At 33.3% G+C, this 19,655-nt stretch overlaps 2 protein-coding genes across 2 annotated transcripts in view; one reads left to right on the plus strand and one right to left on the minus strand.

The window, feature by feature from the left end:
• Positions 1-19,655, minus strand: part of LOC126736891 (unc-112-related protein-like) — a 455,221-nt gene that overhangs the window by 276,631 nt on the left and 158,935 nt on the right. The window lies entirely within an intron of this gene.
• LOC126736889 (serine/threonine-protein kinase D3) overlaps positions 1-19,655 on the plus strand; it is a 118,273-nt gene that overhangs the window by 25,560 nt on the left and 73,058 nt on the right. Inside the window, exons 6-8 of the mRNA XM_050441507.1 lie at positions 10,887-11,154; positions 11,212-11,392; positions 11,446-11,581. Coding sequence (XP_050297464.1) covers positions 10,887-11,154; positions 11,212-11,392; positions 11,446-11,581 — 585 coding nt within the window. The remainder of the gene's footprint in view (positions 1-10,886; positions 11,155-11,211; positions 11,393-11,445; positions 11,582-19,655) is intronic.

Consider the following 19,655-nt stretch of genomic DNA (forward strand, 5'->3'; position numbering starts at 1 on the left):
TACTATATTGGTTATACTGCTCCGAAAAAAAAGACTAGCGGCGACTAAATGTCCGGTAAAACTGAATCGCTCCTTTCTTTGACAAATAATAATGTCACATACTTCTTTTGCTTCTCGACAAAATTCTGTAGAGTCATCCAGCCCACGTCGTTTGGACGTGGATGGCTCCGATGGAGATGGCTCAATAGCGTCCGTGATATGATTTCTTATTTCCATTAATTTATTTTCAAAAGATAATATGTAGGTATTTGCAAGAGCAGCGTCAATTTGCCTCGATTGAAATTTACTAAATAAAATATCCACATAAGGCATTATCTTATAAAATAGATTGAGCCAAAAAACAAAATTTCTACTTTGAAGAATTTTCACATACCCTGATGCCTGGTTTGTGGTGCTAATATTTCTGCTTTCATTTAAAATTTGTTTCATTGTCTCTAAAATGCCATCTTTGTATTCAAATACAGTACAAACGACTCTAGAATTAAAATTCCACCTGGTCGGGGCTGAGCGTGGTAAGCGTTTTTTCACAACCTGGTCCAGTACTAACGATCTCTGAGGACTATTGGAAAAAAATGAACAAATTCCTTGTAAATTGGCAAAGAAAATTCCAACGTTTTTGTTTGCAGAAGCAGCATTTAATAATATTAAATTAAGTTGATGTGCATAGCAATGCACAGCATGTTCATAAGATTTTTTAATTATTGCTTGCATCCCGTTAGACGACCCGCTCATAACTGATGCACCATCGTATGTTTGTGCAATGAGTTTGGTTTTGTTATCTTTAACATGTTTGTCAAGCTCTGCCAGAATAACCGAAGATAAAGTTTTGGCGTCATGATCACAAGACACCAAAAAATCCCAAAAACGTTCAACTGGCTTACCGTTTACGATGTACCGAAAGACAATTGCCATTTGAAATATATTTGATACGTCACTAGTTTCATCGGCTATTATGGACAAAAAATCTGCTGGTTTTATTTCCTTACAAATTTCTTCTTGACATACATTAAACATTGTTTGCAAAATCTCATTGTGCATTGTCTTCGATGTACCTTTAAATACTGATGCTTTTTGTAAATGTTGTTTTGGAGCACCGTCTAATTCAGCACTAAAATCAATCAAGCCTCGGAAAACCCCAGGATTAGAAGATGACATAGACTCATCATGTCCTCTTAACGAGAGTTCGAAAGCTCCACAAAAACGTACACAATTAATAATAATGTTTAAAATATATCGATTTTGTTTTACCTGTTCGTTATGCAGGTCAATATTTCGACGATATGCACCATTTAATTGGGCCGCTACATTGACACTTCCAAAAACTGAATATTGTACGACATTCTTCATATGTGTTGCCGATGATGAATGTTTTTTAATGCGGTCTGCTGAGTGATTAAGATCAGTAAAACCTACTTTTGTCCAAGAAACTTCGCCTCCAAACAAAAAACAAGGAAAACAAAACAAAACTTTTTTTATTGGACACACACAAAGCCACGTATGTTTATTGTACAAGTCAGGATTAAACGTTCTCATAAACATCCTTTTTTTGCTAGACACATATTGTTCTATTTTTAAAGGCGGAGTAGGCCTGCCAAGTCTTTTTATCTCAGCCTTATCATTTAATGATCGGCTACAGAACGGCTCTGCAATTAAACTTTGCACCGAATTCATTTTTACCACTAAAGCTTTAAATTAAAATTGATTTATATAAATTATGTTTACAGAACAGTAAATTAATTCAACACATAAAAACACAACAACGTACTGCGCCATAAACTAAATCAGTGATCGGATTTTATTAAATTTGTCGGTAAAATAAATAAGCTTTGCACTATTCTTGCAACCACACGCACTTAGAGAAAGAATATAGCCGCCTCCTCCGACGTAGGCAACTTTACAATACGCCGTAATATAATCGAGTGGTTTGCAGTTTGTGTGCGCACCACTGACCGTCCGTCAGCGATCTCGATGCGACGCGATGTAGTATAGGAAATGATTGTTTTTTTAAGGGTGTTTTGGTAAAGTTTTAAATTAATACTTGATTGCAATTTACAAAAGATGCTATAATATAAATAAAAATATGTTTCGTTTTTTTAAGTCTTTTGGGGGGTTGCGCAAACCTGCAAACCTAATGAGCAGCCGCCACTGGTCAAACGTCAATAGCATAGCATTATTTGGTCATGATCTTTCATGGCCACCTAAAGCAAATATGTCAAAATATTCCGATTTTTACAGACAGATCATGCTTTTATTTCAGAAACCCTTAGAACATTGAAAGGCTAGAAGTAGCATGCCGTGGAACTATGGGCAGGTTTGTTTGCTTGCAACATCTTTGATGCAATGATGCCAAGTGCTTATAGACAAATAGCAAAAATCACTTTATAATATCATAAAAATTTTCAGTTGTTTCCGAAGGCACAAAACAATACTACTGCTCCCCTTTAATAAAATATCAAGCATTTTTAAAAAATAAATTTGATAAAATACTCTATATCGAAGTCAATATAAGTTAAGTAAATGAAAATAAAGTACGAAGAAACGAGAAAACGGTAATGGCATCGCAACGCCGCTCGATCGCATTGTTGATGTCACAGATACAAGCACTCTTTACCAGTGACGTCGTCAACAAATATTTACCTGATAAATTTTTATTAATTAATAATTATAGAGTTTGAGTATAAGTAATATTACCATTTATGAGCTATTTATGTGTTTTTTTTAATGGACTTTATTAGAGGAAGGTCCTAATGAAAGGCAGCATTTTTGTCAAAGCATTTTTATGGAAATTAAATATTTTATTAATATAATATTATAGATTTCTTAATAAATCATGTTTTAAGACACCAATTTTTAACATTTTGCAAAATTTTATTGTTATTGTTTTATTGGACAAAACTCAGTTTTACATCACTTGCTTATATCACATAATATATACTTCTATGCTGCTGACTTTTTCAAAGGGGCAGTATTGCTTCAGCGGAAAAAGTTAAAACTACAAGGATGTTCAAATTGTGAAGGAGTTGCAGGTTTTTTGTAGGTTATAAGATTTTTATTATGAGTATTTAGCCTGTATAATGGTTTTGAGACATTTAATAGTGACCTATATAATACCTAAGACCAAATATTATAAAATATTAATTTATACTAAAAAACAAAGCTAAGAATAAAGACTATGTACAATAGATTAGATTAAGATTAGGCTTTTCCATAAAATCATGTTATTATTTCTTAAGTATTTTAATAATGACTTGAGACATCTAATTCAATTTCTTTGGCGCAAATTTGCTTGTTGCAATCTTCGAATTTTAATTTTTTGTTCTTTATTTTTTTTCCATAATCTGGTGACAAGTGATTAAGCTCTTGAAACGGTGGAATCATCAGTGCTTAGGTCCTCAGGATATCATTTTGATTTTACCCTAGAATAATATACATAAAAATATAGTATTACCAAAATTAAAAAAAAAATTAAAAAAATGTATTATGATAATCCAATTGATCAATAAAATGTATGTTATTATAGAGAATCTTTGTAATGTCATACATTTGATTAATTGCATTTAATTAAACAAATATAATACAATAAAATACCATATCACTTTTAAATAAGATATAGAGAATAGGATGATATATGGCATAAAACTAGTAGTCTATTTTGAGTGTATTTTTACCTTTTCCTTGGCAGAGTCAGGGAATGTGTAGCAGTTAAACAAAAACGGCTTGGATGAGAGTAATTGTTGACCTAGACTCCACGGTTACTGTAGAACTATAATTCTCAGATGCAGTTATTGTTGATGATGAATGATCAGATCTGTAATTATACAAAATTTGGTGTATCAAGAATATTAATCTATTTTAATTATCCATACGTGTCTATATTAGCTTCACTGTTTGTACTATATACCATTTTGAAAGCTAAAGAAGTTTTTGCACTCTTCAGGAAAGCTACCCCTGTAGCTTTGAAGGGTAAATCACTTGGTAAATTAACTGAATTATTGGCTGCTGTGTTTCTAACCAGTGCATCAGAAATCGTAGTAAAAAAATAGTTTTACACACTTACCTAATAAGTATTAGGTATAAATAAATCTTATATGAGTAACACTAATACTTTTTGTGAAGAAGCTGTATGTTTTACAACATAGCCCAAGCGCAAGTTTTAAAAGGTTGTTTTTTTAGCTTACATAATATAGTAAATAAAAGCACGCAAACCTTTATCAATAATTCTAAGGCAAAATATACTCATACTCTATAAATATACTAGAAAAATATATTTAAAAAAATTACCTTTGAGGTAGAGCTGATTTTTTTAATAAAGTCTGGCTACTGATAATATCTCCCTTATATCACTTCTAAGGATGTGATCTGAACAAACAAATATGTTCTTTTTAAATATGTTGATTTCCACTAATGAAACCCATTCCCTTTGGGCATAATCAATAGGCAATCTATAATAAGTATTTGATATTTAATCAAAAAGCAGAAAAAAATTACAGTAATAAATTAATATGTGGTGCCAATTACTATATATATTATTGTAAGTTGCAATAAGGTAAAACAAAAAAAAATTATGGAACAAATTTTAAAGAAAGACAAAATTAACTTTATACATAGATATCAAACTATATATAGATAGGTACATAGGTTTATGCGTTTTTTCTGCCAAAACAACAAAAAAAACATAAAATCCTGTAATAAAACCAGGGACAAAATTCTAGTTTTATATCTTTTATAGTCTATTAATAGATGAATATGTTCAAAAAAATATTTAGATTTAAAAATATAAATATGTTGGTATTTTACTCACACTTTCACATTCAAATTTTTATTAGGTTTATATCTATAAGATCCCCTATTCTACGTTTATGATGATGGTTACCCCATGATGTGATGTTATGAAAGTATCGGTACTTACTTGTGAAAAGATCGGCTTGAATCACCTTTTTATCATGATGTGGCACAAACGACACAAGTTTTTGCCATCCTAGCAATTTAAAAAAACACTAAAATGTGGCCTTTTTTCCTTTTTAAACCAAAAATTAAAGAAAATACACGAATCCCGAATATAAACAAAAAGCCGTTTGACAGATGACACAACGCGTATGGTTTAGGCGCTTAAGCTCCGGTGTTGTCGCTTTAAATTTTTTAGAAGCAGTTTTAGGGATAAGAATGTTAATAACTTTTGTTTTTTTTTTGCTTTTAGGATATTAGGCAATTAGGAAGGATATTATATTTATTCTTAAAATAGGTTAATTGTAGTATTTATACTTTTTATTTTAAATTTTCCTATAAAATATAACAGAAATAAGTTAAATTAACGTTATAATGTTTGTTAAAATATAGCTAAAAATTTCCTCCGTTGGAAATTTGTGTCGACTTGACAACAGAGAATCGGCACATATGTTTGTAAATAAAACACCCCTCTTGCCCCTGTGCACATGTTGGACTCATACAAAGTTGTTGTTTACTAATTCTAGCCTTTCAATGTTCTAAGCAGAAACCGAACTACTTATATATAGGAACATGATACCTCCTTAGAAAGAAATTTTAATTTCTTTTTAGACTATGTTATAACACACAGGGTGTTCCATTTAAAAAAATGCATTTTTCACAATTTTGTATCTAACAGTAAAATTACTAATTTTGACCAACCCTGTATAATGTAGAACAAATTTTCATAGTGAAGACTAATGTACAATACTTCCGTAAATTACGCTTATAATTTCAATTTTCTGCGCGTTCCAGTGCCATAGTAATAAAAATTTATTTGGAGTTATGTTTTGGTCAAAAAATAAAGGAAATAATTAATTTCTCGAAAACCATTAAAAATAGGTATAAGAACACCTTACACAAAAACAATCATAAAGCGATAGCGGATCAGAAAATAAAATAATATACAGAGTATTCCATTTAAAATAACAAAGTTGCTACTACTTTTGGTATAAGCGGCAACGCTGCATCGATAAAAATATTTTTAATCGTTAGGTCACTAGCTCGGTCAAGGGTTTCTTGATGCCAAATTTTCAGCAAAAAATCCATTTTCCGTTCTCCGTAAACGTCTAAGGTACCATCAACAATCAATCACCCTGTATAAGTCTCGTTTCACAAACCAAATATATAAACCGCCTCTTACAGCCATGCTGTTCGCGCCCATAAGAAATACACACAATAGAGTCGCCGCTGTGTTTACACGCGGCTGAAATATATTCTAGTACTTGAGACCCACCAAAGGTCTCGCGGCCAATATAAGCAATTACTTAAGACTCCACTGTGGGTACTCACGGCAGTAAACGAGTTAAATAAAAAAAATTACAGTGTGTTTGAGCAATGAAAAGGTAAGTTTTCGCCAAATTTCGTGATTTTTTTTTCGAAAGTGTCTGTGGTAACAAATTAGGAAAAAGTGGTGTATACAAGTTAAACTATGGCGAATGCGAAACATCGTATATTGGGAGAACTTGTAGATCATTAAATATTAGAATTGATGAACACCAAGAAATCCTAATTGTAAATAATTAAAAAGTCCCCATTTAGACAGCATATAAAATTCTCAAAACATAAATTTGATCCCGACAAAGATTCAAAAATTTTAGTCAATGTCAAGAGTAAAAGTTTTATGCGTTTGGATTTCTTGGAAAACCTAGAAATCAATAAAGAAATGTTCTCTAACGACAGGTGCTTAAATACACAAGCTGAAGTAAGAAAAAGTTTTGTCCCTCTGCACAGAAGATTAAATACACTTTATTCACTTTAATCATGAAATTTGCACATCCACGTTGGCTCATCTGATATATTACTTTGTTTATTTACCATCCATTCCTACAGATTAAGAAAAACAACAATTCCAAATAATGAATACCTTTTAACAGATTATCGTTAAAGATACATACACGACTCATTCTTATTACATGTTAAACACATAATTTTATAGTTGAATAGAAGTCCATATTTTGTAGAAGAATGTGCATACAGTATTGTGCAAAAAGATAGCAACATTGAACTTTCCTGTTATATATCTTTTAGTATCTATTTTATAAGTAAGGTATTGTTTATTCGTTATATTATTTCCAAAAATAGTTAGAGCCTTTTTATATTTTCATATTATCATATTTTTTGTATCATAATAAATAAAACACCAAATTGTTTTATGCAAATTTATTATTCAAAAATATAGCAACAATAAATATAAATATAATTCAATATTTCCTGTAGTACCCCTTCTCCTTTATAACATCTGCACATCGTCTTGGCATGGATTTAATTAATTTCATAATAGAGTCATTGTTCCCTTCTTTCCAAGCCTTTTTCACTATTTCAAAGAGAATATTTGTATTAGAGCATGTTAGGTGCCTGATTTTGGTGTCAATGTAATGCCATAAATTCTCTATAGGGTTTAGGTCTGGCGATTGAGATGGCCAGACCATTACATTTATTTTTTCATCGGATAGCCACCTCTTAACAAATTGAGAAGCATGTTTTGGATCGTGGTCATGCTGAAATATGGCTGTTACTGGCATGACTTCATCCATATATGGCACTAAATGTGTTTGCAGAATGTCTTTGTACATGAAACAATCCATTTTGTCCATTATTCATACTATGGGTCCCATGCTACGAGCCGAGAAACATTCCCATACAAGAATATTTCTCCCTCCATGTTTAACTGTGGGGCAAATGTACTTTTTGTTTAATCTTTGTTCACTGGGGCGTCTGACGTACATCACTCCATCAGTCCTGAATAAATTATTTTTATATTCATCACTAAATACGACTTTCTTCCAATCAGCTACAGACCAGTGGACAGAGAGAGCAGGTAAGTTGGCATCAAGTAATCTTCTCCTTACGGTACTGGAACTGAGGTTTACTCCTCCACCCTCTTTTAATTTTGCCAAAATTTGGGAAGAAGACAAAAAAGGATTTTCTTTGGAAATTCTTTTTTGAAATGGGCGCCGGTGAAGCAGTTCCAGTAAGAGCGAAATTTTTTGCAAACTCTGGATACGATTGACCTGTGAAGCCGTAAGCTTCTTGCAATGTCACTCTGCCTAACATCATTTTCGTAATGCTCCACAATAATTTTTCTTACATGACCAGAGACGGTTTTTGAGCGACCCATTTTAAGTTAATTCTGAGTTTCAAAAATAACAAATTTACAGCAGGTAAATCGATATTTAACTGATAAAATAAATGCGAAACAAGAATGTTGCTGTATTTATGCACATTGTCTAAATAAACAAACATGAAGTTCCTTACTCTGCATTGGCATTCTTATGATATCTCGGTATATTTATAAATAATACAGAGGCGTGTACTTAAAAGTAAAGAAATAATATGGAATAAATAAAGGAGCAAATAATATTTTTGAAAACATCGCTTGTTGCTATATTTATGCAATACTGTATATAGATTTCACAATGGGGAAGTCTTTATCTCCAAGAAAAAATGCATGTACGAAAACCCATGTAAATTTTAAGGGGGTCAATTATTGGTTTCCCTGTACATTTTATAGAAAAAATGTAAGATAACTTTTTGAAGAGACCAATCTGGCAAACCCTTGTGCAAAGTTTCAAAAAATTTTAATAAGCGAATCTTGAATTATTCAATTAAATGTAGTTATTAGTAATGTAGTTATTAGTTAAATGTAGTTATTATTCAATTAAATGTAGTATTCAATTAAATGTAGTTAAATGTAGTTATGTAGTTATTAGCAAAATTACCAAATTTTCGGTTCAGATAAAACCAAACGGGCACCAGTAAAATGAGTATTATCACTGACGTGAGGAAAAGTGTCAATAAATCAGTGACAGTCGATATTTGAAAACAAGTACGAATTATTCAATCGACGAAAAAATAGCCATAATTAAATGGCGTTATGCGGGAAACAGTTTTAGAGCAGTATCTGAAATATTTTCAGTTTATTTATTTCCCCACCAAGCCCATTCCGTCCATTTCAACTATTAAACGTATTGTCAATAAGTTCGAGTCCAAAGGTACCGTAATAAATAATTGTAAATGTTCAACTCAGGATATCAAAAATAGAGCCGAAGAAAGAGAGAACAGAGATCTTAATATTCTACTGAGTATGGAGGAAAACAAGATGGTTAGTTCTTGGGCAAGAGGTAAATAAACATCATACAACGGTATTGTGCACTTTAAAAAAAACACAAATATTATTCGTATAAATTCGATAAACATCAAGAGCTGCAGGAAGGAGATGAAGAGCGAAGAATGGCATTTTGTTTTGAAATGATGGAAAGAGCAAATATTGATAAGAATTTTTTAAGAAATATTTGTTTTACCGATGAATGTACATTTACCCTCAACAATGAACCAAATGTTCAGAATTGCCGGTATTGGAGCCAAGAAAATGAACATCGCTTTGTTCAAACTCGGACACAATATCCCCAAAAAATAAATGTATTCATGGGAATTATCGGACACCATATCATTGGACCCTTTTTATGGACTATGACCTAACAGATGAAACCTATTTGGACTTATTTCAAAACCAAATTGGACCCGCCTTGGAAGAAGTTGTTCAGGAAGAAAAAATGATCTGGGACCAAATGGATGGTTGCCCGTCCCATAATGCCCGTATGGTTAGAGAGTGCTTGGAAAATGCTTTTAACGTCAATATTATTGGTCCACGGTACCGGATACTTTGGCCAGCCAGGTCACCTGATCTTTCACCGAATGACTTCTTTTTGTGGGGTCATTTAAAAAGTTTCATATATAAAAGTGTAAAATTTGAGAATCTAAACCAATTACAAAACGCTATTTCGTTAGAATATAATAAAATTTGCCAATATCAACTTTGTAACGTTAGAAATGAATTTTATGATCAGTTAGGATATTGTTTAGCTGTAATGGGGGGTTGTTTGAACATTTGATTAATTGATGTTTTTATGTAATTCTCTATTATTTTTAAAAAAGTTATTGTATTTTATTTTATTTTTCCACACTAAGTAAAATATTAAGAGTTCTGTTCTCTCTTTTTTCAGATCTATTTTCGATCTTCTGAGTTAAAAATTTACAATTATTTATTGCAATGTCTTTGGACTCGAATTTACTAACAATAGGTTTAATGGTTAAAATGGACCAGATATCCATCACTTGCTGGGAAAATAAATTGAAAATATTTCAAATACTGCTATTGGTTTAATTAAATTCTTTGTATGATAAAATTATTTTTTTAATAATCGATAATAATAATTTTTATTGGTTTAACTTCATCGTTATATAAAATAAAAGTTTAGATAAAAAAATAATGTTAACGTGTCTTACTTTGAATGTATGGTTGTGAGATTGATAAAACGAAAAAAAAACATTTATTGTATTCGGCTGTACGTCAGATTTGACAAAGCCTTATAACAAATTGTTTGTTGGTGGCTGGTGTCTGGTTTTACCTGAACCGAAAATTTGGTAATTTTGCAATTACATTTAATTGAATAATTCAAGATTCGCTTATTAAAATCTTTTGAAACTTTGCACGAGGGTTTGCCAGATTGGTCTCTTCAAAAAGTTATCTTACATTTTTTCTGTAAAATGTACAGGGAAGCCAATAATTGACCCCCTTAAAATTTACATGGGATTTCCTATGTTCCGCTCGGCGACGCACCACCCGGTATACACATTCCTACAACATATGGACTTCTATTCAACTATAAAATTATGTGTTTAAAATGTAATAAGAATGAGTCCTGTATGTATCTTTAACGATAATCTGATAAAATCTATTGATATGCACTCAAAACCATATGATAATAAAAAACGCTTTGCTATGCAGGAACATTTAATTTAAGTATCTTCTAATAGAAAAAAAACCCATAGTATTTTTAAAGTACTATGTACAATTAGCAGTAAGAATTTCCTGCATATTACTTTGCTTTCTTTTCTAGCTGTCTCAAAATTATCCCTACAACCGCTCCCCATCAATAGGAGGCCGCTCGACTTGCCTAGAAAAGGACGCGAGATACCTACGAATCCCTCATACTTTCGTTATACATTCATACACTAGACCTACTGTGTGTCAGTACTGCAAAAAGCTCCTAAAAGGTTTATTCAAGCAGGGACTGCAGTGCAAGGACTGCAACTATAATGCACATAAAAAGTGCTTGGAGAAGGTACCGAAGGATTGTACAGGAGAATTACCAAGAGAATCTACTGGTAGGTTCAAAAAAGAAAAAAAAGTTTATCTAAGATTCATAATCTCCCATTTTTTAGTTCACTTTGAATACTCTGAAAGTTCGGGCAGCGACAGCCAAACGAATTTAACGTCTGTAGATGATGAAATTGACCAGGAAAAAAATTCATGTTATAGCCAAGGCAATGGTTTTAATGGGAGCAACAAGTTTATTGAGGTTATTCCGGTGCATGATGATGACAACGACTTTTCAAACTCAACGTAGTTGCTTTTATAATTTTTTAGTGGCAAGAGGTTTAATTTAAATATTTTAGGTGTAGTTCTTCTTCATCCCCCAGCGCAAACATTCCCTTACAACGAATAGTCCAGTCTGTAAAGCATACTAAGAGAAGAGGTTCCAAAGTTATCAAAGAAGGATGGCTCGTACATTTTACAAATAAGGATAAGACTGTAAGTACTTTTTTGCAGCATTTTTAGTTCTTTTCAAAAATTCTTTAGGAAAAGAATCAGAAAGAAAATTATTAAAGAAATAAATAAAAATAATTTGCTTTATTGCAAAACAAAGACATAGACATTTTGCAGAAAAAGCTAGTAAAATAACAAAAAACATATAAAAAAAAAACACAATTCAAAATACACATAAAAACATAAAATATAAATATATATACCTGGCAGACAATTGTGCATTTTTTGCATTGTAAAAAAATTTTGACAGAAGGTCCTCCATTTAATTGTGTTAAATATCAGAGGTGTTAATAAAACAACTATTTTAGTATAACTGCTTTGAATTTATTATTTGTAAGGAAATAACATATACGTTAAAAGGATAGTAGAATGCACACCTTAAGGGGATAGTTTAATATATTGTAATAAATAATAAATTAATTAAAATATACAGGGTTCATTTGAAAACTTCCCACCACGGATTTAACGAAAACCACTGTTTAAAAAAAAAACACCAAAATACGTCAAAAGATTTGTCAAGGGGGACAACTTTCTAACCTAAAATTACTTCACCTCTTTTACCCTCTGCCCCCCAGGGTCATCCCCTTAAAAATTTAAAATGACAAGGGATATCGAGTAATAGCTTGTTTAAAAAAGTTTTTTCGAAGTCTTTTATTTTGACGTTTGATTTTTTTAAATCGGTCGATTCGTTTTCGAGAAAATTAGAAAAATCTTTGTTTATCTTAATTTGTTCAGATAGAAAACAAAAACATGAAAATATAAGTTTTTATTTCAATAAGTGTTCAAAATGTTGCCCGTTAGGGTTTGCCAAATCTACAATTCGTTTATAATTTAAGACAGAAGCTACCAACATAAACAGTAATTCCGAAGATTAGACGTGGAAAAAACTAAATAACAACCTGAATTTTTTTCCGCATTCTTTTCATCAACACAGATATCCTGGGCGAACTGTATTTATTGTTATACCTGCTTAGTTATTTACAGTTGCTAAGATTGTTATACCTGCTTAGTTATTTATAGTTGCTAAGGAAAATAAAGAATTTATTTTGCCGTCAGTTACATTTGTGACAGTCTTGGAATAGTGAAAATTTATTTGTTGAATTGAAGATTTTAAATGGTTTATACACTAGCCGAAAGAGTGGAAATTATTCTAATTTATGGTGCTCAAAATCAATGTGCTCGGCAAACTGCCGTCACGTTTAACGCCAGACATCCGAAGAAGATAACTTCGCATAGGTATGTTTTGGACCGTGTTACTAAGTTTACTGAAACTGGATCTGTTGTAAATAAAAAACGTGATCATCGGCGAATTTTGGATGAAGCCGCTCAAGTTGAAGTTTTGGGTCATTTTGGAATAAATCCTAATACTTCATTACGCAAAATTGTTGCTGCCACTGGTATTTCATTAGGCTCTGTTCACACAGTTACCAAATTTCATCCATTCAAAATGAAAATATTGCAAGAGTTAACCGAAGACGAGTTGAGTTTTCGATAGGCGAGTTGAGTTTTGTGAAAAAATTACTGAAGCGATTAATGATAATACTATTCATGTAAAGAATATCTGCTTCAGCGGTAAATGCACATTTTATCTAAAAGGATTTGTTAATAAGCATAACTGTAGATATTGGAGCAATGAAAATCCTCATGCATTTGTAAAAGGGCATACCCAGTACCCTCAAAAAAATAATGTATGGGCAGGCATTTTAGGAAATAAAGTGATTGGGCCATTATTTATTAACGGAAATTTAAATGGAGACATTTATTTGGATATAATGGAAAATACCATCAATCCGCTTATCACTGAAACCATTGAAAACCAAATCGATGATGATGGAAACCCTATACTTGATGAGGCTGAAATATGTTTCCAGCAAGACGGCGCTCCTCCTCACTATGTTCTTCCCGTTCGGCAATGGCTAGACGATGAGTTCTCAGATAAATAGATAGGGCGAAGGGGGCCTATATAATGGCCTGCTAGATCTCCTGATATAACGCCGATGATGTTTTACACTGTACTTCCGGACTAGCTTGTACTGCTCTTTTGAGCTGCTCGTCGAGATTAGGCGCCTTCTTTTTATAATTCTGTGTCGCATCTAGGTGCTTGGACTTGTGAGTCTCTCGGAGAATAGGAACCGACTGGTCGGATTAAGGTTTGGTTGCATGTATTTATGAGGTCTGGGTGTTATGTTATAGGACACGAGCCTGCGGAGCAGACCACGGCCCTCAGACCACGGAACTTCACTCACGAGACTCACCTTGGCTGGTGAGAAAAGGTCAGGCGGAGGTGTGAACGTATCAATCTTTAACGGTGTTTTAAATGATGTTTGGGTTTTTGACGTTTGGTTTGGGTTTTATGTGGGGTTCTGTGGTTAGTACGGATGGGATTTAGGATTTGAGCACCCAAGAAGGAAATGAACGGAGGACACTGTGGGGACTTAGATCTCGGCACCTAATAATAGCTTAAACGCCGGGTTTGAATTTAATTTCTCGAGTTTTGCCATCAGGGTGTCGATTTTTTTTTCCAACATCCCTTCAGGCAAACTTAGAAGATTTAAGAGGCTCGTGTTATTAATTGAAAACTCGGGACGTTTCATATGCGATTTTGTAGTGCCATCCTTTGGCTCCGCCCTCCTGGTATTAGAGTCCGTGTTGGTCTTTCTTAAGGTTTCGGCGAAGCTTTTTTGTTTGTTTATGTTTATGTTTTTTATATTCGGATTTTTTGGGCAGCGCCAATAGCTCGCCGGATGGTCGCCACCGCAATTACAACACTCTGCCGGTGTTGCTCTGTCTTTTTCACAATCAGTTTTCACAATCAAATTTTTTCACAAAGAGTAGTGGTGTTCGCCCTTGCATCTGTGGCAACGCGGCTTTGCGTTGCAATTTCTCATGACGTGTCCGTATTCCTGGCAGCGATGACACTGCCAAATTTGCTTCTTGTTACAATTGTGTGAGTCCTTAAGCGCTGAACCCGGACTCTAATATTTAATATGTTTTCAATCTCAAACACGGCCTCTTGCTCTTTAGGGACGAGGAACCTGATGAGTCCGTGGGCCTTCGGCGACCTGGGTCGGTTTTAAACCAACCCAGTTCCTCAGGCTCGAACCCCATCATTCTAAGTTCCTCCTCCACTTCTTCTAGTTTGAAGTTTTGATCCAGTCTCCTCAGAATAACATTCAGTTTTCTGTCCTCTTCAAGGAAGAAGAAAATCTATATATATATCTAACCATTCCCTCTTCCTTGAGTAGTTCTGTAAGTGCTCTATGATCTTTGGGTGTTTTGGGGAAGAGCGCTAATCCCAATCTATCTTTTTGAACTTTTGCAATGTTAATTTTATTTTCACAAAATAATTTCTATTTTGTGGCCAAGTTTTTCGTGTCGCTTAACACTACCTTGGGTACTCTGTTTATGTTGGGATCAGCACTCTTCCCCTTACCCGCTAAGGAAAGGTTGTTAAGGGGCATGTATAATGGGTCTCTTTTGAGAGTGGGATTTGCAATGGGGATTTGGATAAGGTTTGGGTCTGCCGATGTTGAGGGGGCTGGCTCCCTGTTTGTTTTTTTTTTTCAGGGTTCACCGGTTCCGAGGCCGGCATGGCACCGTCTTGTGAAGGTGGAGACATGCCCGCGTCTTCCCTGGTTCTTTTCTTTTTCGGTTCGCTTTGGTTTTTGTACCTAGCCAGCCCCCCCTGCGCCGTCTGGAGCTCTTCGGCGTTTTTGTTAGTAAGGGCTTTGATTTCGTTCACCTTTCCCTCGAGTTTACAATTAAAGTCCGAGATCAGCTTGTTAAGAGAATGGTTTTCTGAGATCAACTTATCTATCTTATAGCCGGATAGTTGTAATCTCTCAGAGTTTTTAAGTTTTACCTCGTACATCTCTTTTACATTTCTCTCAATTAGCAAATCTCTTTCCCGAATTATTTCCTCAAGTTTGCGTACTCTTTCCTCACTTTGCCTCAACTCCGTACTCTGGGGTGGCGCTTTGCCAGCTCCTTGGTCGGGGTTTGGAGTGGTTTTGAGTGTTTTGGCTAACCTGGGATCGGTGCGGGATTTTGTTTGGGGTTTTAGCAACTTTGAGGAGTCGTCCGCAGTCTTACCCCGCTCTCTCTCTTGCCTGCTTCTTGATCTGTAGTCCTCGCTTTTCGTGGACCTGTCCGTCTGGTATCCATCAGATAGGTCCATTTTATTGTCGTCCTCTTTTCTCTTTCGGCGTGGGTTTTGCCCCTCACTGACGATGGGGGGCGAGTCGACGTTTTTCTCCGCCGTTTGTTCTTGGGGCTTCAAGGTTTTGTGGATAGATGGGTGATTCGCTGTGTGTGTAGCAATGTTTGTACTAATCAACTGCTGAACTGCTCAACTGCTAACTGCCCAACTGCAACTAACTAACTGCCAACTGCCAGCTAACTGCCAACTGCCAACTGACATCAATAGTTCAGACGGACAATATCCTAAACTATCAATTGGGATATTTCTGTAATCAAGATGACTTTAATTTATATCTCTTTTGTCTTCAATCGAAGTTTTTGAGGAATACCAAGTCTCGAAAAAGTTTTTTTTTACGATTCTATAACTATTACTGAAAGGGCATTATTATTAAATCGAATTAGTTCAACGCACTTCGAATAATACTGCACAACCAGTAGATACATATCTCTACCCATATACAGAATATCACAACCAATCTTACTCCAAGGCATTTCAGGATTATTGTGATTTGATTAGAGTTTCTTTTTGATTATTGTTCTGAAAACTCAGACAAATTCTATAGTTTGAAACAGTATCCTCTATCTGAGCAGACATTCCTGGCCAATAGAATTATTCTGATGCCATATTCTTACACTTTACTATACCCATATTAGAGTAATGAATTTTATCGATTATTTCTCTCCTTTTACTATATGGAATTATAAGTTTATTATATTTATATAATAGTCCGTTTGCTTCTACTATGTCTTTCTTAATAGTAGTTAGCCAGCCATTCTTAACAAAGTATAAAATGTTTCTTAGTATTCCATCATTAACACTTGCGTCTGATATTCTTTTAAGTTAGTATCAGTAAAATCAATGGACCTAAATCTAAATCCGCTATTTTTTAAATTACTTTTCTGAACTGCACGAGACAAGGCATCTGCAGTAAATAAATCTTTACCAGGCTTATAAATCAGATCAAAATCATACTTTTGTCAAGAATTCTTTATAAACGAGAAGGGCAATAATATAGTGGTTTTTTAAATATACCGGGTGGTGCGTCGACGAGCGGAACATAGGAAATCCCATGTAAATTATAAGGGGGTCAATTATTGGCTTCCCGGTACATTTTACAGAAAAAATGTAAGATAACTTTTTGAAGAGACCAATCTGGCACACCCTCGTGCAAAGTTTCAAAAAATGTTAACATGCGAATCTTGAATTATTCAATTAAATGTAATTGCAAAATTACCAAATTTTCGGTTCAGGTAAAACCAGACACCAGCCACCAGCAAAGAATTTTTTATAAGGCTTTATGAAATCTGACGTACAGCCGAATATAAGAAATGTTTTTTTTTTCGTTTTATCAATCTCACAACCATACATTCAAAGTAAGACACGTTAACATTACTTTTTTATCTAAACTTTTATTTAATATAACGATGAAGTTAAACCAATAACAATTATTATTATCGATTATTAAAAAAATAATTTTATCATACTTAGAATTTAATTAAACCAATAGCAGTATCTGAAATATTTTCAATTTATTTTCCCATCAAGCCTATCTGGTCCATTTCAACCATTAAACCTATTGTTAGTAAATTCGAGTCCAAAGACAATGCAATAAATAATTGTAAATGTTTAACTCAGAAGATCGAAAATAGATCCGAAAAAAGAGAAAACAGAACTCTTTATATTTTACTAAATGTGGAAAAATAAAATAATATACAATAGCTTTTTAAAAAAAAATAGAGAATTATATAAAAACATCAATTAATCAAATTGTTATGCTATAAATAATAGTCCGGCAAGACTAACCGGTTTACAGGGACTATTTCTAGGGAGTTGAGTTTGTTCGACAGTCTTGATTTAAAAGTTCTAAACAACAAAAACAACTCCCTAGATCTGATAGTTTCCAGAGACCCTGTTAAATTTAAATGATAAAAAAAGAACCTATCAGGCCGGCTTCGTGGGTTCTCTGTATGATCAGTTGCCTCAGTCACACTCACTCACTCAGTAGTAAAACACCTTTATTTAATTTAAATAGGGTGTTTATTAAGTTTAACATCTTACTTGGTCAGAGACAATGAGTTAAAGTTGTAAGGCAAACAAAGTCTACATGGTAAGTAAATACAAGTAAATATACATGATGGTCTTAAAAACGTGTAAACAAAAATAAATAAAAGATATATATAAGTTTATACCCAAAGGTACCTGAATTCGTCAGTGATCACTTCGGAAGCATTACATAATAAGGCGTAACGTTGAAGTGTTTTAATTTACATAATTATAAGATAAATATAGTTACTTAAGTTTTAAAGATTAAAATGAGAAGGTGATAAGATAATAAATTCATGTTAAATCATACAAAGAAATAAAAAGAATATGTTTAAGATCAATTAAAGAGGAAAAGAAAAAGACTAGTAACAACACCAAATAAAATGTCACCAACGGTGAAAAATGTTCGTAAGTACGAAGTTTCGAGAGGCATCAAATCACTAAAAACCAGTTAGCTGTCTCGTACTTATAAAGTTTTGAAAGAAAAATTTAGAACAAGGTCATTTTTAAATATTTTAACCAATAAAAGTTAGGATCCTCCAGATCCCGTCTAAAGCGTAATTAATCCTGTAACAAAATGTTCAAACAACCCCCCATTAACAGCTAAACAATATCCTAACCGATCATAAAATTCATTTCTTCAAGTTGATATTGGGAAATTTTATTACATTCTAACGAAATAGCGTTTTGTAACTAGTTTAGATTCTCAAATTTTACACTTTTATAAATGACACTTTTTAAATGACCTGATAAAAAAAAGTCATTCGATGAAAGTATCCGATACCGTGGACCAATAATATTGCCGTTAAAAGCATTTTCCAAGCACTCTCTAACCATACGGGCATTATGGGCCGGGCAACCATCCATTTGGTACCAGATCATTTGATCTTCCTGAACAACTTCTTCCAAGGCGGGTCCAATTTGATTTTGAAATAAGTCCAAATAGGTTTCAGCTGTTAGGTTATAGTCCATAAAAAAGGGTCCAATGATATGGTGTCCGATAATTTCCACGAATACATTTGTTTTTTGGGGATATTGTGTCCGAGTATGAACAAAGCGATGTTCATTTTCTTGGCTCCAGTACCGGCAATTCTGAACATTTGGTTCATTGTTGAGGGTAAATGTACATTAATCGGTAAAACAAATATTTCTTAAAAAAATTCTATCATTATTTACTCTTTCCATCATTTCAAAACAAAATGCCATTCTTCGCTCTTCATCTCCTTCCTGCAGCTGTTGATGTTTTTCGAGTTTATACCAATAATATTTGTGTTTTTTTAAAGTGCGCAATACCGTTGTATGGTGTACTGGTAATACTATGGTGGCCATCGTGGAAGCGGGCACCTCAGACGCTTCTGTGATGCGAGTTGGGTTGCCTACCCAAAACAATAACCTGCTATATCTTCCTAGCTTGCCTGATGGAATATTGGAAAAAAAATTGGAAATTTAATGGTCTTAAAACATTGAATGCCTAGAATAAGTCTAGCTGCAAATCATAGGCGAGGTGTTTGAGTTCACCATCTCTTAGACAATGAGGTCAAATCGATTTTCCAATTTTTCGTACAATATATATTTTTCTTAATCCACTGAACATTTTTTTTAATGTGTTTTTGTAATAGCTAAAGAAGATATTGGTTAAAATTTTCTTTTATTTGCTTTTTTTTCAAAATAAAATAATATTCTTAACAAAATTTAATTAAAGTTATTGAGAAAAAAATCAACGTAGAATACTAATAAGTTTACATTAAAAAAAAAGAGGCATTTATTTCCAACAGGTTTGTTACCCAATTACAGAAAAGAAGGAAAGAATTTAAA

Source organism: Anthonomus grandis, chromosome 5 (genome assembly GCF_022605725.1).
Source record: "Anthonomus grandis grandis chromosome 5, icAntGran1.3, whole genome shotgun sequence".
Taxonomy (NCBI): domain Eukaryota; kingdom Metazoa; phylum Arthropoda; class Insecta; order Coleoptera; family Curculionidae; genus Anthonomus; species Anthonomus grandis.